At 34.3% G+C, this 27,373-nt stretch overlaps 1 protein-coding gene across 15 annotated transcripts in view; it reads left to right on the forward strand.

The window, feature by feature from the left end:
* Nucleotides 1–27,373, forward strand: part of LOC125659417 (uncharacterized) — a 56,430-nt gene that overhangs the window by 12,932 nt on the left and 16,125 nt on the right. For 11 of the 15 annotated variants that reach the window (XM_048891087.2, XM_056148817.1, XM_056148811.1 and 8 more), the window contains 2 exons: nt 12,664–12,890; nt 25,345–25,638. In XM_048891087.2, coding sequence (XP_048747044.2) covers nt 12,809–12,890; nt 25,345–25,638 — 376 coding nt within the window. In that variant the 5' untranslated portion in view covers nt 12,664–12,808. Of the gene's footprint in view, nt 1–2,151; nt 4,699–12,479; nt 12,569–12,663; nt 12,891–25,344; nt 25,639–27,373 lie in introns of those variants that run through there. The other 4 variants (XM_056148812.1, XM_056148816.1, XM_056148815.1 and 1 more) reach the window with 2 other exon arrangements.

Consider the following 27,373-nt stretch of genomic DNA (forward strand, 5'->3'; position numbering starts at 1 on the left):
ATGCATATACGTTACACCTTCTTTTCCTACTCGATTTCCCCCTCTCTAAATTTATCGATTTAAAGGGCAACACTTTAAAATTCTCCATAATTTGTACGTACAGTGCAGTTTCGCTACTAGCTACTACTTCAATTAAGACGCGTGCAACGTTCGTACTTGATACGTTTACAATATTGTTTATTTTGATATGCTAATCAAGGTGCGCTTGCGCACTTGCGCTCTTCCGGAAGGAGCATAGTAAGTGTAGAGAACGTTTGTTAGTGCCCTGTTTGTACAATATTGAAGCATTATAATGTTCCCTACATATTGCATACCGATATGCCTAGGACAGAGATGCACATATCATGTTATGGAGACCTGACTTTATTTATCATATTAATATATAAAGGAATTGGTATTGAAAAATCAATACAATTGACAATCATGAAATATTGACACATAAAATCATATTTAAGTTGGGTATTTTTTTTCATACTTGCCTTTAATGGGACTTATGATCTCATATCTGAAGTGGAGGCTTTTGTGATTTTTCTCCAGTAGCCGAGTTGGTCGCTTGAATCTTTGGAGAGAAGTATAGTAATCTATAAGAGCCTTTAATGTCCTACACCCATTTCTTTTGCATTTCCTCCTGATAATTGTCAATTTGGTAGAATCTATAAATAGATTTTGACCCTCTACTAGCTTGACCTAGATATAATTAAAAACAAGATGCTTTTGTGAAACACAAATGCCTCCAATAATGACCAATTCCAAAGATGGCCAAGGTCACAAGGACAAATTACCTTGGTACCAGTAGAAAGATCTTGTCAGAAGAAATGCTCATGTGCAATATGAAAGCTCTAATATTTACCATTTAGAAGTTACGACCAATGCAAAAAAATTTAAAAGTAGGTCCAAGGTCAAAAGGTTTAGTACCAACGGAAAGGTCTTGTCACAAAGAATACTCATGTGAAATATCACACCTCAATGATCACTTAATGTTCAAAAGTTATTAGCAAGGTTAAAGTTTTAGACAGAATGACAGACAGGACAAAAACCAAATGCCCCCCGATCTTCAATCTCGGAGGCAAATATATTCTTCCTAAGATAAAAGAAGGAAGAAGTACTAGTTGCAGATAAGTTTACCCCAACATTGTGTTTTCGGAAGACTCGTAAAAATTTGTCTTTATCTGTATTTCTCCTCCTAATACAAGGAAATGGAAGAATTTTGTAAATCCAAATTGTATTATTTTATATAAAGAGTTTAAACTTTTTAACTTCCTTAAGGAATGGAATTTGTAACTAATTGAACTAATATGTAATAGAAAAAAATGTATGGTCAGAATATCATTGATCCATATATATGTCATTTTATGACCTAAATCAGTATTTGGTACTTTTTTCCATTAATTGCATACAAATATAGTCAAAATACAGACTGTAAACAGGTCTGTAGTTTAATACCATTTAAATTAAATATTTAGTTTTATTATTAGCCGAGTTGCAACGAAGTTGAACTCAGCTATTGGTTTGGTGATGCGGGCGGGTGGGTGGGCGGGCGATTGGACGTCAACAATTGGTTTCCGGATGATAACTCGAAAAGTTTTAAATCTAATTAAATGAAACTTTGATATATTGTTGGGTACCAGGTAAGGAAGACCTCTATTAACTTTGGAGAAAAATGGTCAAAGGTCAAGGTCACAGTGACCGAAAATAGAATAAAATTTCAGAAAAATTTGGTTTCCGGATGATAACTCAGAAAGTTTAAATCCGAGTCAAATGACACTTTGATATATTGTTGGGTACCAGATAAGGAAGACCCCTATTGATTTTGGAGAAAAAAGGTCAAAAGTCAAGGTCACAGTGACCGAATATAGAATGAAAATTTCAGAAATATTTGGTTTCCGGATGATAACTCAGAAAGTTTACATCCGAATCAAATGATACTTAAAGATATTGTTATGTACCAAGTAAGGAAGACCCCTATTGATTTTGGAGAAAATAGGTCAAAGGTCAAGGTCACAGTGACCAAAAATAGATTTAAAATAAAAAAAAATGTTGGTTTCTGGAGGATAATCAGTGATTTTTTTGGGGCCAAAATGCCACCGATATTCGGCTGTTTCCCCTCACTAAAATTAGCTATTTCCCCCCAATTATATAGATATGTTTTTCCCAATTTTAAATCTAGGGAAATTGGGCCATTTAAAAAAAAGGTTACCGTATATTTCTGACAGAGTAAATAGGTTTTTTTTTCTTCCTAGTTTTATTCTCCAAACCACTGCACATGCAAAAGGTTTTGTAAAGAATATGTAAAACAATAGAGGCATCCATATTAGCAGATATGCAGCGAAGTATATAGCTTCCAGATGCACATTAAGTCATATTGTTTACAATTTATTTTGACCGCCATTTTTTGTAGGGTCAGGCTAATAACAGGAAGTGGCCATCAGTATAGGGTTTTACTAAAATTCGAAAAATACAAAACAGGAGAGACATTCTGGAAACTTGATTATTAATATAATAGTTACAAGATTATGGGTACAAATGCTTGTGAATTAATAATTTATTTTTTCTTTATGAAATTAGACAATAAGTATTTTTTAGAAAAAGTAAATAATATATATATACAAGGTGTGACTTCCAATTCATATTTAATGTTAAATAATGATTTATTTTATGATTTTAAATCAGATCTGAAATAAACCTCAAACAAAAAATTGTTATTTGATTATTTTATGCATCTTTACCATTTTAATTTACTATGAATGATTTTTAGCTCACCTGAACCGAAGGTTCAAGTGAGCTTTTCTGATCGCTTTTTGTCCGTCGTCTGTCTGTCTGTTAAACTTTTCACATTTTCGACTTCTTCTCCAGAACCACTGTGCCAATTTCAACCAAACATGGCCAAAAGCATCCTTGGGTGAAGGGCTTTCAAGTTTGTTCAAATGAAGGGCCATGTCCCTTTCAAAGGGGAGATAATCACAAAAATGCAAAAATAGGGTAGGGTCATTTAAAAATCTTCTTCTCAAGAACCACTGGGCCAGAAGAGTTGAAATTTACCTGAAAGCTTCCTGACATATTGCAGATTCAAGTTTGTTCAAATCATGGCCCCCGGTGGTAGGATGGGGCCACAAGGGGGGATCAAAGTTTTACATACAAATATATAGGGAAAAACTTGAAAAATCTTCTCAAGAACCACTAAGCCAGAAAAGCTGAGATTTACATGAAAGCTTCCTGACATAATGCAGATTCAAGTTTGTTCAAATCATGGGCCCCGGGGGTTGGATGGGGCCACAATAGGGGATCAAAGTTTTACATACAAATATATAGGAAAAATCTTCTCAAGAACTACTGAGCCAGAAAAGCTGATTTTTACATGAAAACTTTCTGACATAGTGCAGATTCAAGTTTGTTCAAATCATGGCCCCCGGGGGTAGGATGGGGCCACAAGGGGGGATCAAAGTTTTACATACAATATATAGTTAAAATCTTTTTCTCAAGAACCACTGAGTCAGAAAAGCTGATATTTAGAAGAAACAGTTAACTTTCTGACATAGTGCAAATTTAAGTTTGTTCAAATCATGCATGGCCCCCGGGGGGGTAGGATGGGGCCACAAGTGGGGGGGGGGGGGTGTCAAAGTTTTACATACAAATATAGGAAAAAGCTTTAAAAATCTTCTTCTCAAGAACCATTGGGCCAAAGAAGTTGATATTTACATGAAAGCTTTCTGACATAGTGTAGATTCAAGTTTGCAAAGGGTAGTTTGGGCCATAATAGGGACTAAGGTTTTACATGCAAATATATATGGAAAGTCTTCAGATATGGGCCAAGGTGACTCAGGTGAGCGATGTGGCCCATGGGCCTCTTGTTCCCAAATTGAGGAAAATGTCGCTAATTTTTCCCAATTCAAAAGGAGTGGTGGTAGTTTGAAAAACAAAAAAAATCACTGATAATTAAATTTTTTTTTAACTTGAATCAAACGAAACTTGGATATATTGTTGGATACCAGCAAAGCAAGGCCCCTATTGATTTTGGAGATCAAAGGTCAAGGTCACAGTGACCAAAAATAGATTGAAAACTTCAGACAGTAACTCGAAAAGTTTAAAACTGAAATTAGTTCTTCACAATTATAAACATGCCATATCATTCCTGACTTTACAATGTATCCCATGCAACTCGGCTCATGCACCCTTGGGTGCATATATTGATTTTTTGTCATTATTATTATACGATTATGCAGTTTTCACAATATATAGAAAATTATATATATACGTTAAAATAGTCACCTTTCCACCTGCAGGCTGGAAATATTTTTCGGACCAAAATATAGAGAATCATCAGTGTCTTAAGTTGAGACATCGACAGAAGTTAGCAGGAATTATTGTGGGAGGAATCTCTTCTCTAGTCCTGTTTATCTGGTAGGAAGTGTATATGACTGTCCGTGTCGTGTATTGGTCCGCGAATAATCCAGAGACCCTTCGAATGATCCCGAGACTAATTAGGAATGTCTTTGCGAACCAATCACACGTTGCATACAGCAAATTCGTACTCTGTGACCTCCTTTTTGGCTGCCATTGGAAGAGATGAAGCCCTGTCCAATCAATGCACGCAATATTGTGTCAAAAAAAAGAGATGAGATGGGAAATGAGATGGGTTTTGGGTTGAAGAGATTTGTAAAATTACATCTCCCCGACCTGCCACTCGCCAAAATTCATTAGGTAATGCTGTAATTACTTGGAAAATGTGCCCTGAAGTGGGGACCCCCTGTTTGTTTACAAATTTTTGTTTCTTACTTATTCATTTTATTATACCGGTAGAAGGCCAATCTCTAAAGCTTACAAAAAGCGTGAAACGATTGCATGAATCGAAAGAGGGATGAGATAAACTGGGAATTCACACATTTCAGAGAAATTATTGCCACCAAAAAAATAATTATAAGAAAAGGGGGGGGGGGGTAATAATAATCCATACTTCAGGTGCCTGTGGAGCAAACTGGACTTGACATTTTTGTTTACATTATAAGAAAGAGAAATCTGTCTAAGTCTGAATTGCTCATATTTTGTTCACGTGTGCAATTTGGACTTAATAAGATTCTTAAGTTTATATCAATGAATTAAGTCTTTGCTCACATCAGTTATCCATAGAAATCTAACCTCTTGGTCATGAGAATTCAGGTTAGCAAAGCTTTGCACACTTGGAATTAGGTTAGAAAATTAGTCTCTAACTTATAATCTCACAATCTGTACATGAGCAGATCTGAAAACTACCTAATTTACATACGTTTCTAACCAGATTCTCATGTGCAACCCATGAGCTGCACATGAGCAAAATTAAGGCTAGAATTTTCTGTACAGGTTAGGTTAAAGAAGTTTACATATGCACAAAAGCTTCCTGACATAGTGCAGATTGAAGTTTGTAAAAATCATGGTCCCCGGGGTAAGATGGGGCCACAGTAGGGGATCAAAATTTTACATATATATAGGGAAAATCATTAAAAATCTTCTTAAAAATCACTGACCAGGGAAGTTTACATTTACATGAAAACTTTATGACATAGTGCAGATTCAATTTTGTTAAAATCTGATCATGGCCCCCAGGAGTAGGTTGGGGCCACAATAGGGATCAAAGTTTAGTTGACATGCGAATAGGAAAAACCTTTAAATGAGCCCAGGTGAGTGATGTGGCCCATGGGCCTCTTGTTTACGTTTATAATTAGAAAGACTCGGGAGAAGAGAATTTGATTGGATGGAATGACATACGTCTGCAAATCACATTCATTGTTGCACTTAGCAAAATTTCCCTAATCTATTATTAGAAAGTACAGGTCAATCCGAGTTTTTTTTATGTTTATAATTAGAAATACCCAGTCAATCTGTATTTCTATACTTTGACACGTGATATCAAACGAACCAATGGTGAAGTGCATTAGAACACATAAGATAATATATATAAATATATGAGAAAATTCCTTTGTTTATAGTATTGATATCATTGATTCATAGCTGTATTAAATTTGTTGATAAATTCACGGGTAGTAATCTGTACGTATATCTTCAAATTAATTTGCAGAATTTTCAGACGACAGAGACTTTCACACATATATAATTAACATTATATTGCAAACTTGAGTATTATGTAGTATACTATGTTGGATGTACGATTTAATGTTACATGACTTTGATAGATGGGATCTATATTTGTTCGTAATATAATATGAATAGAATATAAAATTAATATGTATGTGACAAATGCCTGTTATTATTGCAGTATGTGTAATAGCTAGAGTAAATGTAATGAATGTGTGTGCGTGAAGCACTTAAAATGGCTGTTATGATTGCAGTATGTGTAATAGCTAGAGTAAATGTAATGAATGTGTGTGCGTGAAGCACTTAAAATGCCTGTTATGATTGCAGTATGTGTAATAGCTAGAGTAAATGTAATGAATGTGTGTGCGTGAAGCACTTAAAATGCCTGTTATGATTGCAGTATGTGTAATAGCTAGAGTAAATGTAATGAATGTGTGTGCGTGAAGCACTTAAAATGCCTGTTATGATTGCAGTATGTGTAATAGCTAGAGTAAATGTAATGAAAGTGTGTGCGTGAAGCACTTAAAATGCCTGTTATGATTGCAGTATGTGTAATAGCTAGAGTAAATGTAATGAATGTGTGTGCGTGAAGCACTTAAAATGCCTGTTATGATTGCAGTATGTGTAATAGCTAGAGTAAATGTAATGAATGTGTGTGCGTGAAGCACTTAAAATGCCTGTTATGATTGCAGTATGTGTAATAGCTAGAGTAAATGTAATGAATGTGTGTGCGTGAAGCACTTAAAATGCCTGTTATGATTGCAGTATGTGTAATAGCTAGAGTAAATGTAATGAATGTGTGTGCGTGAAGCACTTAAAATGCCTGTTATGATTGCAGTATGTGTAATAGCTAGAGTAAATGTAATGAAAGTGTGTGCGTGAAGCACTTAAAATGCCTGTTATGATTGCAGTATGTGTAATAGCTAGAGTAAATGTAATGAATGTGTGTGCGTGAAGCACTTAAAATGCCTGTTATGATTGCAGTATGTGTAATAGCTAGAGTAAATGTAATGAATGTGTGTGCGTGAAGCACTTAAAATGCCTGTTATGATTGCAGTATGTGTAATAGCTAGAGTAAATGTAATGAATGTGTGTGCGTGAAGCACTTAAAATGCCTGTTATGATTGCAGTATGTGTAATAGCTAGAGTAAATGTAATGAATGTGTGTGCGTGAAGCACTTAAAATGCCTGTTATGATTGCAGTATGTGTAATAGCTAGAGTAAATGTAATGAATGTGTGTGCGTGAAGCACTTAAAATGCCTGTTATGATTGCAGTATGTGTAATAGCTAGAGTAAATGTAATGAATGTGTGTGCGTGAAGCACTTAAAATGCCTGTTATGATTGCAGTATGTGTAATAGCTAGAGTAAATGTAATGAATGTGTGTGCGTGAAGCACTTAAAATGCCTGTTATGATTGCAGTATGTGTAATAGCTAGAGTAAATGTAATGAATGTGTGTGCGTGAAGCACTTAAAATGCCTGTTATGATTGCAGTATGTGTAATAGCTAGAGTAAATGTAATGAAAGTGTGTGCGTGAAGCACTTAAAATGCCTGTTATGATTGCAGTATGTGTAATAGCTAGAGTAAATGTAATGAATGTGTGTGCGTGAAGCACTTAAAATGCCTGTTATGATTGCAGTATGTGTAATAGCTAGAGTAAATGTAATGAATGTGTGTGCGTGAAGCACTTAAAATGCCTGTTATGATTGCAGTATGTGTAATAGCTAGAGTAAATGTAATGAATGTGTGTGCGTGAAGATCAACAACACAAACAATAGATTGTCAATTTTTCGGGACCATGCACCCGGCCGTCCATTCTGTGAACAAATGGAAAAGTTTACACATTCAAGATGTGCAAAAAAACTAGCTCTAAAACAGCAAACATGTTTTACCCTGTAAATTACAAGTTTACTGTATTTGGCTTGCTAAACAATGTTTTCTACATGTAGGTAATGCGAATTAGGACATGACCTCTTCGTGTCCAATAGGTTGATCCACAATGTGTGTGATATGTTTAATATATGCTGGGTTATTAATAAGTGTGTGATATATGTTTAATATGATTTCTGGTCGTTTCGGCCTTTTTTCAGTTCGGCCCCAAGTTTTTTCGGCCGTTAGTAGTTTCGGCCTAATGTCGTTTCGGCCCTAGTCGTTTCGGCCTAACTTTTAAATACCTTTGTAATACCAATAAATTAAGTCTTTTTTCTCATCTTACTTACTATATCAAAATTGATATTTCTGTAAAGGATATATATAAGCCAAAAACTGTCCATTCTGTGAGAGAAAGAACTGGGTGAGGCCCGTAGGGCCGAGATCAGTTCTTTCTCTCGCAAAATGGACAGTTTGAGGTTTATATCCTACTTAAAACATTACATCTTTTGTTCTAAGAATGGACAGGCTCAGGTAAACCCATTGACAATGATAATTATGAATAAAGTTATTTTTTTAATAATCTGACAATATAACCAGTCTTGCGTAGAAGTCTGTTTCTTTTGTTCACTTATTGGAGCCATAGGCGTAGCTTGGGTTCGAATATTACCGAGGCAGGGGGTCAGAAGCTATCAACATTTTAACAACGTAAAAGGTTGCCACTGGGAGCCAAATTTTGATCTGAAAAGCATTGTGATTTCGAATATTTGGATGAGGAAATAATTAACGCCAGCCAAAAGAACCCAATGTGCCCATCTCGTGAAATGAAATTATTCATGAAAGCGAAAATAATAATTCAGAATTATGATATGCTAATAAAGAAACCCCCCCTCCCCCCCAAAGCGTTGTGAAGAAGTTTTGGATTGTGCCTCTGAATCCAGCGAAATTCAAATACAGTATGGAAATATGTCTTTCAAATTTAAGTTTTGATGCGACATCATAATGGCCAATGGAATTTAAAAAATTGTGAATCTTACGAGTTGAAGCAGAGAATTCTACTAAGAGAAAATATCGTTTTAAGTGTTTCAGTGATTTTTCCGATATCTGTTTTGATTCTTACTTGTAAGGAATTTAAAATTGAATTTGTATCTCCATGACACACGTATTGTCTTTCTTATTTTCAGTCTACCTGTAGATTGGGTTTATCTGACACTGTCCAATAAGTTGACAATTGCTGTCCATTATTTTTAAGAACGGACAGTATAAATTTATCCATTCTTAAAAATAAAGGACACCTACATGTATAACCTTTTCACTACAAGTGGACTTTCTTGTATATAAAAGTCTAAAAAGTCAAAGGATTGCAAAACAAAAATGTTTAATTGTTGTGTAAACTGTTATAATTGTCTATGGTGTAAACAAGGAAGTCCACACCATCAAAGAAAATGATATGCCATTTACAGATTACATAAGCTTGTATTTTAAAAGCAAAAATGTCAAATCACATTATGATGCTGATTAATTATAAACCGGTACCATCTGATGCAGTGAAAATATGAAAATAAGCCTTCAAAATATATATCCGGCTTTGAGAAACGTGCAGTGCGACGACCTAACATAGAAAGATGACAATATTCATTGGAGTTTGAGATTAAGATTGTGTTTTTAAGCCTAATCAACATGTATTTTTGCACAATATTTCTGAATTGTCAGTATACATTAGGTCCATATATCCGATATTTACAGTCCAGCAGATAGAGAAGCTCTATATATCGTCTGCTTTCTTTGGTGAACAATTAAAAAGTTGTTGCAGATAATTTTTTTCTTGTTTTAATGTCGTTCTTGACAGATCTATAACGTTATATGCACTTCACTTCAAATATTCAACATTTCTCGAAAGAGAATACCCTAACGTCAAGTATTATTTCCAAACATCGACTTGACACAATCAATAATCCCCCCCCCTCTCAATACAATCGTCTTGCATACCCATAAAGTCCAAAATAATTCAAAATAAGCCCTTTAAAAAAATAATACCCTCACTGGTTATTATAACAGAACTTATAATAATCAGTGAGGGTATTTTTCTAAAGGGCTTATTTTGAATTACATGTATTTTGGACTTTATGGGTATGCAAGACGTTGTTGACATGCATTAGTAATATTTTCAACAAAAATTAATTAAATCAACTCATGTAGCTTATTCGAAGGGGGGGGGGGGGGGGGTCCTGAACCCAAGCACCTGTGAGATCATCAAAGATGTGCATGTGGTAGATCTTAGGAATAAATAGATTGATGCATTCCTAGCAAACAGTTAATTACCGCACTAATGCGAAGGGGGGAATGTGAAAAAAGTTTTTTTTCTCGAAATTCGCGACTCAACCAAGTCATAAAGACTATGTAAACTGTGGATCCATCATGTGCGTAATGACAAGTTGAGGTTCAAGACATTTGTATGAAGAAACGTTTACCGTCTGCCTGATCTGCGACTTGACTGAATGTCTTCTTTTCTCAATAATAATAATATATGTGTGTATTATCTTCTACACATTGTGAGGACGTCCTCACACTTCATAAGTTTGGTCGGCTAGAAAGGAGAGAGAGAGAGAGAGAGAGAGAGAGAGAAATCACATCGGTTATCATTGAATATTTTAAACCCTTATAAATAGTATTACAAAATTCTACAGCAAATGTTGTTGGGTATCCTATGTCCTTAAATTGAAAATTGACGCACAGCTAATTGTGTGGTCAATCATTAATTTACAAAACCGAAGAATTGGACATACAATGTACATGTACAACAATTTTGTAACATATTTCCATGCGTAAAAGTGTGAATCAGCTTCCCGGGAGGCCGTGACCGAATTTCAAGCATTCAAGCACGCGGACCTCGTGCACATTACAATCAAGTTTTTAGTTCTCTGTGTCAGTTTAGTATGGTTAAATAATTTTCCATGATACTTGACTCATTAATATTCATCAAAACTTGTAAATAAGATTTTAGAATCAATCACTCGTGTTTCTGTTGATCGACTTCTTTATTTGTATACAAAGTTGAACACGTTACATTTATGGTAAAAAATAATTCATAATATGAATGTCTGATAGATATTCCCGGCTGGGAAAGAATGAAATTATTGCTTTTTTAATCGTTTATTACATTTTTTCTAAACAAGATACCACGATTTACCTTAAATTTGAAAATTTATGGGGGGTGGGACGCCGGCTGCCCCCCTTAAATTCGCCACTGATCTCACGGTGGGTATCAGGGACTAACTTTTTAGACAAGGCAGTCTTCTTGTGTATTCGAAATACACATACATCGTGTTCACGGACATTTTACACCGTGTGTTGGGGAATACTCGTGGTCTGTACTGTAGATTTTATTATCAACATCATTGTATTCACCCGTAAAATTACTAACTGAACCTAACATACACTAACTACGCAAATAACACATCAGTTTACAGGAACAGTACCTGGCCATGAGTCATAATTGTTTATTTTTTCACTAAATATATTTCATTGAAAAAATGCCTTTTTGAATAAGCTTAGTGTAGTATCACTTAAATTGTAGCTAATTTTTATAAATATACTAACAAAAAATACACAGTTGTTTGTAGTTTCTTCACATGATTTCAAAGTGATTTTTAATATCTATAGGTTTTGCGGTGAAATCACATGTCAAATGCTAAATTGAAATTTTACGGCACAAAGTTAAGAAATCATTATATTTCGATGTTAAAAAGTTTGCCTTGATGATTTCAAAAGCTATTCACAATCATCATGGTATCACAATTTGCTAAGCATCATGGAAAAGAAAATTTGAACAATTTTGCATATATTTTATAATCTTTTCTAACACTAGGCCTACCTCTCAAAAGCTTACACTCGAACAGCTTCCATTCAACAAACAACAATAGCATAAATTCATTACACATCTATATTAACAAAAAAAACAACATCACATTGTCGGTATTTTGTCGCTTACGAAACTTGGGCCGAAACGACTAGGTATCTGAGGCCGAAACGACAAGAGGCCGAAAAAACTTGAGGCCGAACGAACCTAGGGCCGAACTGTAAAAAGGCCGAAACAACTTGCATCGGTTTAATATATGCTGGGTTATTAATAAGTATAAACTTGAGAGAAATCATCCATTCCCTTCATCTTTTTGTTCAAAGTAAATTCCCAATATAGCCTGCTTTGAAAATTTAAAAAATGGCCAGGTTTATTTTCTCCAATTTATCATAATTATGACATTTTACAGCAGAAAAAAAGTGAAATTTTCTATTGCTTGAAGAAATTTCAAAAGTTTTCAGATATATATAACTGACAGTTTTGTATTTTGAATTGCTATACAACCTGATAACTACATATTTGTGACTTTATGGCTTGTGATTTTTAAAATCATTAATGTAATATTTATTCAACTTCATTGTAGGAAAATTAAGTGGGGGTGTGTGTGTGCGTATTCTTACATGTATTATGTATATATGTAAACATACGTAATTTTCTGTGTAAAGAGGAAATGAGTGTAATTCTTTTAAGACCAGTCCCATTGGCATGACGCTATAACATACAAACCTGAAACCCATCTTTCATTTGCTTTTCACAGAAGATGTGTTCTCTGGTGACCTGGGTGTCATTTTTTGTTACCTTTATATGAAGGAGTCTTTATTTAGGATGTTTTACTTTAGTGATGACGATCAATCTTTATTTTCATAGGTTTGTCTTGTTCGAGTCATTTGTACTGTAGCTGACAATCGCCGAACAGGAAGGAAGTATGTGCTGTAAAGACTTGGTGTATTGTGTATTGAAGGACCTCTCAAGTAAGGAAAAAGGCATACATTGGTGATGAACTCTTCATCTTATGAACTGCACACTTATGAGAAAGTGTATGCAAACAATATGGATGGCTGTCTTCTACATGATAACATTGACATGGATGCCAGGTAAAATTCGTCATTATATTTTTTAGCATAAACAAGAAACTGAATAAATTTTACGTCACACTGCAGATATCTAGTGTTATAATGTTTATACAGTTGTAGTTCATTTAAGAAATAAATTTCAGTTTTGAAAATTTTGATATACGAGGGCATGAACTGCGGGACTTTTGGCCAGCATACTTCAAGAAGCACGTTAATACTTCATGATAAGTATGCTGCTGTGAAGCATTGCTCATGTATTTGCAAAGCTTTTGTAAGGTTTATAACTAACACATGCTGCATTCCATAAAGTTATATATGTATAGGCTATTTGCAAATAGTTTGACATTTATGCACGGTATACATTTTCCCTTTACACAATGCATTAGATATTATATTAAGAATTGAACAATAACACACAAAATAATATTATAGGTATCCTACACTGCTACCATGCACTCTCTGTCTCTCTTTCTGTAATATATCCATATCCAAGGATGATTAGGTAGACATGATCCACATTGATATGGGGATATAAGCTTGTTGAAATGAAAGGCCATGCCCTTTCAAGGGAGATAATCACAAAAACTCAAAAAGAGGGTGGGAACATTAAAGCTGTATGGTCCGAATTACAATATTTTTTTCCATCTCGTAAAAACGCTATTAAATCATTACACGTATGTAGTTATGAGACTGTACGACATATCATAAATTATTTCACCTGTTTTAACCCAAATAATTTGATTTTAAATCGATGTTTACAAATAACCGCGTCACTCTGCCATTTCAAGTGACAGTCACGTGACCAATTCAAACTTTCAGATCATCGATGGTATTATCTGTGTAAAGCTGTGTATTTTGTTATAACAGTACCATACCATAAGTTTAATAGAAATAAAAATATCAAATACCTCTTAGTAATTCGTTGTTTTACGCTCTTTCAGCCTTAAAACTAGACAGTTGCGTATGAGTCAATACATCATGCTGGGATTCCCCTGACGCGCGTGGGTCTATTTATAGACGTCTATTATGGGATGATTTATATATGTAGCCACTATATTTACTTTCTAAATAATATTCGCACTGTTTTCTTTTACATGCAGATGTTTTCAACCATGTAATTAAGGGAAAGTTAATAACTTTATAAAGTAATTAATCTGCTTTAAAGTAATTATGTACATATAAAAAATACATGGACATCGGGTCATACAGCTTTAAAAAATCTTCTCAATAAGAACCAGCTGGGCCAGAAAAGCTGAAAGTTACAAGAAAGCTTCCTGACAAAGTGGAGATTTAAGTTTGTAAAAAACATGACCCCAAGGGTTAGGGTGGGGCAACAATAAGGGGTCAAAATTTTACATGTGTGAATGTATAGGGAACCAAACTTGGCAAAAACCATCCTTATAGATGAAATTTGTTAATATGAAAGGCATACAGTACCCGCAACGTTATTCTTGACATGATAAACGATATAGAACACGATATACGCATGTTAGGATAGGATACATGCACGATACGATAGGATACACGATAAACCTGATAAACGCAAAACCTGAGATAAACGATCTTCACGATAAACGGAAAACCTGATGAAATGTTGTAAATGTAGAATGCAATTTAGACAGAACGAAATTTTGATACCGACAACATAAATTTTACCTTATGTTGTTAATAATACTGAAGGATTCAATATTCATTATACACCTAAAACGTATAATTTCTTTAATACACGGTCGTACTTTAAAAAAGATATTTTTATTTCAATTTTTTACTCCATCACAGCTAAAATCAGAAAACTAAACTGTATACGGTATTTAATTCATGATTTAATATCTATTTGAATTTTCCCAGCCAATGATTCTAAAATTATAATTGTCACCTAATGTTTCATAAATAAATTATACAGTGAATTAATTAAATGTAATATAAGTAAAGGATATAAGCCAAAAACTGTCCATTCTGTGAGAGAAAGAACTGATCGAGGCTCGTAGGGCCGAGATCAGTTCTTTCTCTCACAGAATGGACAGTTTGAGGCTTATATCCTACTTAAAACATTACATCCTTTGTTCTAAGAATGGACAGTCTCAGGTAAACCCATTGACAATGATAATTATGAATAAAGCTGTTTTGAATAGTCTGACAATATAACCAGTCTTGCATAGAATTCTGTTTCTTCTGTTCACTTATTGGACAGTGTCAGGTAAGTAGTCTTCTACTGCAGGTTTTATATTCACTCTTTCTATAGTACTGAGCCATATCAACATGTCTTCCTCTGATGGGGAGAACATTTTCATTGCACAGTCAAAATTAAAGGATTTTAGTGAAAGTATTGCAAATATTCTGGATATGGAGGGTGAGAAAGTTATGGAGCCAAATTTTGATCTGAAAAGCATTGTGTTTTCGAATATTTGGATGAGGAAATAACTAACGCCAGCCAAAAGAACCCAATACACCTATCTCGTGAAATGAAATTATTCATGAAAATAATAATTCAGAATTAGGATATGCTAATAAAGAAAACATAAAAAAGCGTTGTGAAGTTTCGGAATATGCCTCTGAATCCAGCGAAATTCAAATACAGTATGGAAATATGTCTTTCAAATTTTAAGTTTTGATGTGATATAGTAATAACCAATGGAGTTAAAAAAATTGTGAATCTTACGAGTTGAAGCAGAGAATTCTACTAAAGGGAAATATCGTTAGCATAGGCCTAAATTTTGCAACCCTCACTGACAATGGTGACGTCTCCATATGAGTGAAAAATTCTTAGGCGGTATGTTAAATGATAATCAATGAATCAACCCGTGGGTTCCAACGATGTCAGATATTAAAGATATTGACTTTCCCAGCATACTAAATGACTTCAATATGAACATCATTGGTATGTTACAGTTACAAGCAAGGTCTTCTTATGATGTTGAAATATAATTCACATACCTATGTTTAAAAAGATACGTTAAACGAGTGACCATGATGAACATCCAGACTCTAGAAAACAGAGGCCCTCAATTGTTTTTAATCAAATGCCAAGGTCACGAGTCAAGGTCAAAATACTTCCTCATAAGTAACTGTAAATTGTCAAGTCATGTATTAAAAAATGTTAGTTTAATAGATTTCATACATGGTACTGGCATAACATTTCTTGCACATACATAGTAAGCAGAGCTAATATTGAACTGCAGAGAGAGAGAGAGAGGGGGGGGGGATTCCTCATGAATCAATGATAAATTACAATCTTTATGTATCTTATTTAGTTTATTTAACTTGAACAATTTTTAAGATCAATGATTCAATTTCAATGTCACACTTAATTCGATTGGCAAGGTGAAAAAATGTACATGATAGTTTGAAATAACTGAAATATTCAAATATGCATTTTCTAGATATGGTAGTTATTTTGATGAATTCTTAAGATATACATTTGCAATTTGATGCACATTTGAAGAAGAAAAAAAGAAAAAAACAAAAACTATGCATTGATTTAATTATCTGTTACAAATTAAGAGTGTTTATGATTGAAGAACATGCATGATGTATAACAAAATGAGATTTACTTGAAAAGAATGTGAACATCAAGTTTGCTGTTTTATGATATTTTGTTACCATAGCAACAATGTAATATGAATTATCTATCAGTATTAATATTTTATCAACTATAACATTGACTTCAGTTGAATCTGTCTATAAAAGCATTTTTTTTTTTTGGTCTAAAAATTTATTTATTTTGCATGGATTTCGAATTTGAAAAGAAATAGCAATTTTCGTTTCCATGGCAACCAACATGAATTCTCATATTACACTTGTTAAAATTTAAAATCTAACATCAGTAGCAATCGGTTATTAAGATTATATACTTTGAATACATAGAAAATTGTATTTTGAATTACATTGAAAAATGCATCTCTACTGTCATATCATGACGAAATGCATCATTTTGTTTCCATGGAAACACAGCTTAGATGGTAGATTCCCAAACATGTCTCATTGTTATATGATAGTACTATATCTAATGTATGTTGTACAAGCATTTATAGATTTCAAGCTGAATGCGGGAATTTTTATCCATAATTCAAATTTGCCTCTAAATTAGCTTTTTCAGAATGTATCAAACAACCCTCTTTTCCAGACAGAATGAAAATATAACAGAACTAGACACTCATTACTAGTAATGAGTAGGTCTTCCGTTAGACCACTTCCGGTAAAGAGCTTTCTATTCCTACGAAAACCATTTAGATGTATCAGAAAATGTGCCTAACAATGATTGAGAACTGTATTATCGAATTTTTTACTCCTTTCTCGTAACTTCCGGTGACGACCGGAAGTACTATTCAGATGCGTTTTCCTATAAATGACAGCGACTCTTTACTGTCTATATCCCCTGAAAATTTCACGTCTCTATCTGAAAGAGTTCTCAACAAAAAGAAGTAGACTAAAGAAAGAAAAAGTAGTAGGTTACTACCGACCGGAAGGCAATTTTGAAAAAAAAAATTATCAAAACTTTAGAAGTTGATACTTTTTATTAAGACATGTGAAAATCATATGAAAGACTTCAAATATAAGCGAGATTTATGGGGACAAAGAGACAAAAAGTAAAAAGGTATTTTATCAAGAAACCGGAAGTAGTTGTTTTGACTACCGACAGACTCAATATTCTTTTGACACTTTGAAAGAGAGTTAATAAACTAGTATAGGTTTCAATTTAAAAGAAAAAGTTTGAAATTTGCGATTCTTTCGATCACTTACGGTGACGACAGGAAGTGACGGTCGACATGTTCAACCCGCTACTGCACGCTTACAGACGGAGATTGATCATCCCTGAATATTTGATGACCCTATATTTTAACTTTTCCAAGAAAAATGCTGGACAAAATTCCTTTTCAGAAACAGAAAATCGGCCATATTTTCTGACCGGAAGTGAATTTTGTAAAAACAAAAATAATCATAGCAAGGCAATTTCATAAGACATTATTCCTGAAAATTTCAAGAAAATATATCCAGCCATCTCTGAGAAATCACTCGAAGAAATCGGAAAATCGACATTTTTTTAAAATACTTCCGGTATAGACCGGAAGTGACAGACAAAAAAATTGAATGTATGTGTACAATGGACTACTGTTAGTTGATCAACTAGCTCTACAAGTTTCAAGCCTCTATCTATATTCATTATTGAGAAACTGAAAAAACAAGGTTTGAATATGTCCACCCCATATCTCACGACCGGAAGTGAATTTTACAAAAATATTTAAATTTAATCTAGACATTTATAGTGTCTCTAACATATGTAAAATTCAAATCATTAACTTGTTTTATGACCGAGATTTATGGCACTGAAAAATGAGAGAATGAATAGTCTTTCTTTGATATAACCGGATGTCGGAGATTCAACTTCCGGTGGGATCAATAGTTTTTTGAGAATTAGAACGAGACCTAATAAAGCGATATAGGTTTCAATTTCAAAGAAAAAAGTTTGAAATTTATGATTTATTAATCACTTCCGGTGACGACCGGAAGTGACGGCCGACATTCTTAACCCCCTATTGCACGCCTACAAAGTGAGATCTATTAACCCTGAAAATTTGGTGACTCTATCTTTTACCGTTTCTGAGAAAAACGCTGGACAACGAAAACAGCCAATAAGCCGTATTTGCCGACCGGAAGTGAATTTTACAAAAATATTTGACGTTACTCTAGACATTTATAGTGACTATAATATATGTAAAACTCAACTCATTAACTAGTTTCATGACCGAAATTTATGGCTCTGAAAAATGAGAGAATGAATAGTCTTTCTTTGATATAACCGGAAGTTGGAGATTCAACTTCCGGTGGGGTCAACATTTTTTGAGAATTGGAAGGAGATATAGTAAACCGAAATAGGTTTCAATTTGAAAGAAAAAAGTTTGAAATTGATGATTTATTTAATCACTTCCGGTGACGACCGGAAGTGACCGCGACAAAAAATATTACGTGCATGCACCATAGAGAAAAGAGATCTATCATCCCTGAAAGTTTCATTCGATTATCTTTAGTCGTTTTCAAGTTTACCCCCGGACAAAGTTGCTGACAAAAACCGGAAAATCGGACGAATCTCACGAACGGAAGTGAATTTTGAAAAAATGAAAAAATGCCTCGAGGTACACTCGTTCTCTTCAATCTGTGAAAGTTTCAGGAAAATCAATCCAACGGTCTCGGAGACGAAAGGGAAAAAAAAAAAAAAATAATAATAAACAGTAGAATCACTAGAAGGTCTTCCGTTGGAAACGGAAGACCTTAATTATTCAAACCTTTAACTAAATATCAAACTAAATAATAAAAATGCTATGTAGTATCATTTGATAATGATTAAATAAGAACTCAAACAGGTTAATCCAGTATAGTTGAATGAAAAATGTAATTTTTCATGCGATAATTGACTCTTTTGTTACCTGAATGGCATGCACGTGTTACTATGGCAACAGAGTTGCATAGCAACCAAATTATGATGGTTTTACATTACTTATGCCAGATTAAGTCGATGTGCCAAATTTGAAAAAAATCGGTGACAGTTCGTGCCGGACCCCTTATATAAATGTTTAAGTGGTTACAGAGAATGGCTCTTAAAGGTCATAGGAGACGATTTTCAAAAAAAATTTGTTTTGCACGAAAATGTGTTCTTCTTTAATTGCTTAACATATATAAAGAAGTCATTAAGAAAAAATCGTAATGTAACAGGCGCTACAGACCGTCAAATGTTGCCGTGGTGTGAAGTATCAAAATAGTAAGATGACTTATCTCCCTTGCTTGATGACGTCAAAAGAGACCAGCCTGACGCAAATGTGTATTTGTTTATACTAACAACTGCGGGTTTTAGCCGTCAAAATGTTCAATGTGCTTACATTCAATTGTAATGTAGCAAGTCAGGTATTTCTATATACTTTTGTCTAAATGATCCAACGTTCAGAAAGACTTGGGTGTGAAATCTACACCGAAAACACAGAACTCGAAGTTGTTTGACAATCATTTTGCGCGATTATGGGGGTTGATGAGGATCAGTTTCGTTATTGTATTCATTCTACTTTGGCAAAAACTAATGGGTTTATGAAATTAAATCTTCGACCAGATGCAGTTCTAACTATTTTCGACTAGGCTACAAACCAACGGCAAGCACGGCGAAGACGAGAAAATCGTGCAAAACTTTGACTACTGTAGGCCTATATAATGACGGTAGACTACATGTACACTGTAGTACAGATATTCACAATTTAGTATAAACATGATCTGATTTGTTTAGAAATGAAATTTGACTATGAAATAGTTATATGAAGCTTTTCTGATCAGAATTTTTCTCTCTGAATACATAAGTAAATAAATTGAAGGTCTAACTTTATATGTTGAAAGTTGCATTATCAGACCCCCCCCCCCCCCCCCCCCCCCCCCCCCCCCCCCTCTTTTCTGTTTAAAAAAGAATGTTCAAAGCAAATGGTGGAGCATATTGAAATTACAAGTTTTTATACCAGGTGAAATAAACCAATTTTTACGGTCATGCAAGAGTTGGGGGATGATTTTTTTTCTTTAAATGAAGCACTAATTTGCACGTTGGTTTCCTTATTAGGGTAAAAATTTTAAACAAAAAATAACGTTAAAGGCCGAGGATTTTGAACAACCGGTCGGTTGAATGAATCAACATGTAAGAATTAAAGCTCGATAAATTTATTTTGTATAAATGAGAACGTGAGCCATTGATAAATTAGGCAGATTATTCTTTTTTCTACGTTTTCTTGTATCCATTTGACTGCCTTCGTCGGATATCCTGTGTCCGACGATGTATGTCAGCCAAACATACAGTTTCCGACGGGAGTTCTTGCATACTGTGCAGATTTTCTGGCTATGTACAACTTATGAACCGATCATCGTCCCACACCCCACGATGACTCAACATATTCCAAAATTGTTTAGAAAGTTTTATTCTGTTTGAATTAGTTTTTCTGGACTGCACACCAGAAATTCTTTGGCTACCTAAAGTTGTCTGTATGACTCGTCCATAACGCATGGCCTACAAAAACAATCAGGACATTCGGATTTTTCGACAGTTCCTTCAATAACTGGTCCAGACGAAGAAATCGTTCTTCCTCTGGCTTCCAGTTCCAACCATTATACGCAAGAAAGAGCCCTTATAGCGGCTAATGTGATGGTAAATTATTCTTCATATAGGCCCTAATGTCGCAAATTTTATTGTAAAAGAATGTTGAAGCCATTTATATTTATTAGATTCACCTGTTAAACTAAATAGCTGTACACGATACTTGTATAAAACTCCTATGAAAATAAATTCAAAAAACGGCGCTCACGATGTGTGTAAAGGAAATTTCGATCTGGCTATAAAATATATCCGAGTCAGGGTGGAACTTGGGCACATAAAACCAAAGGGGGATGAGAGGGTGCCCACCTTTTTTGTCAGTCAACCTTCACCCCCCCCCCACCCCCCCCCGGAAAAAAAAGATGTTGCGTCGCTGTGTCTGCATGGGGTTAGAAAGCGCAAAAATAACTATCTATATTTCTCTTATTGTCATCAAAGAATGTACTCTGAAATTATCATACATTTATCATTAACCAGTCAGTATTGTTTCAACCGATTCGAAATAAATAGGATCTTGATCGATCTTCTTGTTCGTCCTCCGATGAAAAATCGTAGATGTGGCTGGCATTTGCATTAATTATGAGTTCAAAGTGATATCCTTGTATAACAAACTATGGTTCCCCATTCAAAAACTCCTCCAGTTGCGAATAAATCGTCTATGGATGTGCCTTTGTTTTGATTCGCAAATCTGAGTGTGGTCTCTTATGACGTCACAAATTCAGGAAATCAGGAACGATAATCGGGTAACAATTTTCTATTCCGACTACCTTTGCACTTCAATTTCTTCGAGTTAATATTGTTTTTAATCTTAAAAAAGTATTTTTATGAGGAGTCTATGAAATAAAGTTGATAATTATGGAGAGAAAACGTATTGTTAAAAACCGTCTCCTATGACCTTTAAGTGTTTCAGTGATTTTTCCGATATCTGTGTTGATTCCTACTTGTAGGGAATTTAAAAATAGATTTAAAATTAAATTTGTATCTCTTTGACAAATGTATTGTCTTTCTCTTATTTTCAGCCTACCTGTAGATGTCTAATAAGTCATTGGGTTTACCTGGCACTGTCCAATAAGTTGACAATTACTGTCCATTATTTTTAAGAACGGACAGTATCTGTCCATTCTTTAAAATAATGGACAGCAATTGTCAACTTATTGGACACCTACAGGTAACCTTTTCACTACAAGTGGACTTTCTTCTCTATAAAAGCCTAAAAAGACAAAGGATTGCATAACAAAAATGTTTTAATGTAGTGATATCATGCTTCAGTAGCTCTCTAATTCTAATGTCTATTATCTTGAATGTGAAATAAACCAAGGAATATTTTGTGTGTAGTGAGGAGGGGGTTAATATTTTGCATCAAGCTCTAAGTTCACCGGTCATTCAACAATTACAATTATTTTCATCATGACCGCTTTAAAAAAACATCCACTGCATTACCCCAAATCTTCATACGTTAGATATTTACACGAGTGATGATTGATATTCATAAGTAATTGGAACATATGTATTTGAATTGATATCTTAATAATAACAAAAATAAATAAACTATGAAAAAATAAAACACAGATTTTTTAAATTCACAATATTGAAACGCTTTAAAAAAAATTGTGTTTAGTATGTAAAAAAAAAAAAACAAATAATCATCAAACCCGGTATTAATTTCCAGTATCTACCCATACGATTATAGGTACGTGTACAAGTAAAAAAACCAACAACGATGACAGTCGAGTCGTGCCCAATTGGGCAGACTTTTGGGAGATGCAACACCCTTGCACCCTTTTAAAACTTAATCTTCTAAATGTGTCAAATACAATGTCCCTGAGAATGTTTGCAGTCAAAACACGGGTGTTACACAGTCGAGCACAAGTTCAATGGTGGGTATATAAATAGAACACAGGTGGAAAAAAATCGGAAGAAAACAAGCCTTTATTAAAATATATGTAATAAACAACGTAATTTACTGATTTTCCCTTTCAAATCAGAACTTCCTATTTCTCTGTTAGTGTTAATTACAAATTTCTAGACTAGCAAATATTTATTAACTGTACACGAAGGAGCTTTCAGATTTACGGTCCCCAGTTTCCTCGGCAAACCACTGCCTACTTTTCATATTACTTACTAGAATGAAATTGTGATAAATTTTCACCCTCTCTGGACAGACAAATAGCTCTTCTTCTGCCTTAAAATCGACAGCTTTATGTTCTCCAAATATACTGTCTTTTCTCGATTCCTATAAATAGCTTCTTTAACAAAACGAATAAAGCTTTCGAAAAGTATCGTACTTTTTCATTAGATTTGATATACAATCCCAATAGTTTCCAAAGCTACACGATAAACGATTTTCATGATGAACGGAAAACCTGATACACGCAAAACACCATACATGATAGACCTGATAAACGCAAAGCACGATAGAAAATGGAAAACCTGATAAACGCAAAACACAATACGATAGGATACATGCACGATATGATTGGATACACGCACGATACAATAGGATACACGCACGATAGGAATGTCAAGAATAACGTTGTGGGTACTGTATGAACAGATAATTAATGGATTGTTGTCAGGTTTAATAATTAAGTTTGATAACGAATTTTTAGTCATTACCTTCGAAAAGTTTTTTTTAGCTCACCTGAACCGAAGGTTTAAGTGAGCTTTTCTGATCGCTTTTTGTCCGTCGTCTGTCTGTCCATCTGTCTGTCTGTCCGTCTGTCTGTTAAACTTTTCACATTTTCGACTTCTTCTCCAGAACCACTGGGCCAATTTCAACCAAACATGGCCAAAAGCATCCTTGGGTGAAGGGCTTTCAAGTTTGTTCAAATGAAGGGCTTTCAAGTTTGTTCAAATGAAGGGCCATGTCCCTTTCAAAGGGGAGGTAATCACAAAAATGCAAAAATAGGGTGGGGTCATTTAAAAATCTTCTTCTCAAGAACCACTGGGCCAGAAGAGCTGAAATTTACCTGACAGCTTCCTGACATATTGCAGATTCAAGTTTGTTCAAATCATGGCCCTCGGTGGTAGGATGGGGCCACAAGGGGGTATCAAAGTTTTACATACAAATATATAGGGAAAAACTTTAAAAATCTTCTTCTCAAGAACCACTAAGCCAGAAAAGCTGAGATTTACATGAAAGCTTCCTGACATAATGCAGATTCAAGTTTGTTCAAATCATGGGCCCCTGGGGTTGGATGGGGCCACAATAGGGGATCAAAGTTTTACATACAAATATATAGGAAAAATCTTTAAAAATCTTCTTCTCAAGAACCATTGAGCCAGAAAAGCTGATTTTTACATGAAAACTTTCTGACATAGTGCAGATTCAAGTTTGTTCAAATCATGGCCCCCGGGGATAAGATGGGGCCACAAGGGGGGATCAAAGTTTTACACACAAATATATAGGGGAAAACTTTAAAAATCTTCTCAAGAACCACTAAGCCAGAAAAGCTGAGATTTACATGAAAGCTTCCTGACATAATGCAGATTCAAGTTTGTTCAAATCATGGGCTCCGGGGGTTGGATGGGGCCACAATAGGGGATCAAAGTTTTACATACAAATATATAGGAAAAATCTTTAAAAATCTTCTTCTCAAGAACCACTGAGTCAGAAAAGCGGAGATTTACATGAAAGCTTCCTGACATAATGCAGATTCAAGTTTGTTCAAATCATGGCCCCTGGGGGTAGGATGGGGCCACAAGGGAGATCAAAGTTTTACATACAAATATAGGAAAAATCTTTAAAAATCTTCTTCTCAAGAACCATTGGGCCAAAGAAGTTTACATTTACATGAAAGCTTTCTGACATAGTGTATAGATTCAAGTTTGCAAAGGGTAGTTTGGGCCATAATAGGGACTAAGGTTTTACATGCAAATATATATGGAAAGTGTTCAGATATGGGCCAAGGTGACTCAGGTGAGCGATGTGGCCCATGGGCCTCTTGTTTTTTTTTCTGAACCAAGCTGCTTGTATAATGAAAGTTTTGCTCAAGCTTGTTTATTGCTAGGAACTGCTGCTGAGGTGAGCGATGTGGCCCATGGACCTCTTGTTTTTTAGTAGCCAGCTAGTACACAACAACATCACAGATAAGCTATTGTAGTCAATTCATTTGTGTAAAATGTTAAACATGTACAATGTAAATCACAAAGCTGAAAATCAGGACTGGTAGATTTTGGATAGAGCTTACTGGCAACATTTGAGTGTATAGCCATGCAGTCCTGTGACTGGCTCGTAATCTCATTGGATTCTCAACCCAGGAACTGCAGTTTGAAAGTGGTGTCGATTAAATTTTGTGAGTTAAACTTGGTTAACTCGGTATGTAAACTAGCTGGCCTAAAAAATGCTTTGTTTATTTTCAGTCATTGATTGTAAAGTAGAATATGCTGAATATGGCAGCCAGAAGAAATTGAAGTGTGGGTGTATTGATGATGAAATACAGACCAGGTTATGGTATATGGATGGTGCCTTACTAATCGTGGATGAACACCCAGAGGATAACTGGGCACCAGATCTTCTGTATGAAAATGAAACACTTCGCTTGCAAATATATGGGCGTAAAAAATACTACATTGGAAATGTCACTTATGAATGTATTGCTATTCTGAGGAATGGGTCCAAGCTCTTCTGTGGGAGTTATACTATAAAGGCCTACGGTAAGTGACATATAAGTTATATGTACACTGTAGTTTTTTTTAGACCAGAAGATACAATGTACAGAGTAATGCACTAAAAAATTCCTGTCATTGCATGGTCATTGATTTTTAAAGAGGCTGTCTACGATAGAGCCAGGCAAATGACTATTAATGGACATGTGTCTGAATTTCATGAAACATGATATATATATATATTCTCTAGATAACCTAACTTGTCAATGAATATAATGATTGAATCAGATGAATTTTATATGCCCATTTAAGACGGGACGTATCATGATATGGCGATCTCATCTGCCTGTCAGTCCTGCTTTGTGTCCGGCACGTAACTTAAATACTATGAGAACTAGAATCATCAAACTTTTATCAGCTGATACATCTTGTGTAGATGGTGTGTCACACTTTAAATCAAGGTCACTGTGACCTATAATGAAGATGATATGTCCATATATGGCATAATCTTTTTTGGGGCTCGATATGTAGATAATCAACAAACTATATCAATTTGTGCATCTGTAGAGAAATGTAAATTGCAGCTTAACGTAGTTCCACACTCCTGTGACGTCATAAGATTTTGCAAAGTCAATAATTTAATGACTGGAACATAAATTTTGTTGGAGTCTTTTTCAATAGTTATTGTAAAAAAAATTGTTAGCCATAAAATATTTAAAAAGTCTTAGTTATATTTGAATAGTTAATTATGAGTTTCAAAATATTGAATCCAAGGACAATAACTCTGTTTTCATTAAATTATTTATCAAGTCCATTATGCAATAGATTTCCTATATTTTTCACAAACATTTTACCAAGGTGATAAGGAATTATTATCTGTGTCTTTTCATGAAATTACATACAATTTTAATCCATGAGTGGTTTTGAATAGCTCAGTTGTATGGTGCCAGACTTAGGGTTTTTATGGGGGTATACATACTCTGGAAGCTATAGATTTGAAATTATTAAGGAAAGGTATGGATTTTTCCCCATAAATAACTATAACAGATGTACATCTACTAATATAAACAGAAAAAATGATATGTAAACCATGCTATAAGGAAATTGTGTCTATATTTGTTTGTTTTTTAACATTTTGGAGAATAAGGTTAATTCAATAATTTTGCACTTATTATACTAAAACTTGATGAACATATTGAAAATAACATGTGTTTTAGTTCTTGACATGTTTCCTGATAAATAAATGCAATTTAAATTATTTTTTTGGTTTTTATTTTAAAATAACAACAGATAACTGTTTCCAATGAATTTCATAAAAATCTACATAGGGGTACACTACTTCAGTAGTGTCTGTAATGAAAATAAATATGGAAATCCTTAACTAATTTGCCTTTTCTCATTACTCTGAATGTTAATCTATTGATTGCAAACAAAAAAATGCTACCTAAACCCCAAAAATCCAGGACTAAGGATCCACCTTAAAATGGGTCATTAAAACTTTTAAAATGGTAATTTAGTATTTAAAAAACTGTGTTAAGGGAGATAGTTCCTAAACATGTACCGTAAGAAAGTAATTCAGAGCCCTATCCAATAATTGTCACATCAAGAAATATGCATTTTGTAATAAAATGTAGCCACATAAAAATATGCAGTATTATAGGGTTATTGAACTTATATTGGTGAATATTGGCACAAGTTGGCTGTGAAAATACACGAGCTTGCGAGTGCATTTTGACAGTCAACGAGTGCCAATTATTCACCAATATAAGTTCAATAACCATTT

This window comes from Ostrea edulis, chromosome 9 (assembly GCF_947568905.1).
Source record: "Ostrea edulis chromosome 9, xbOstEdul1.1, whole genome shotgun sequence".
Classification (NCBI taxonomy): domain Eukaryota; kingdom Metazoa; phylum Mollusca; class Bivalvia; order Ostreida; family Ostreidae; genus Ostrea; species Ostrea edulis.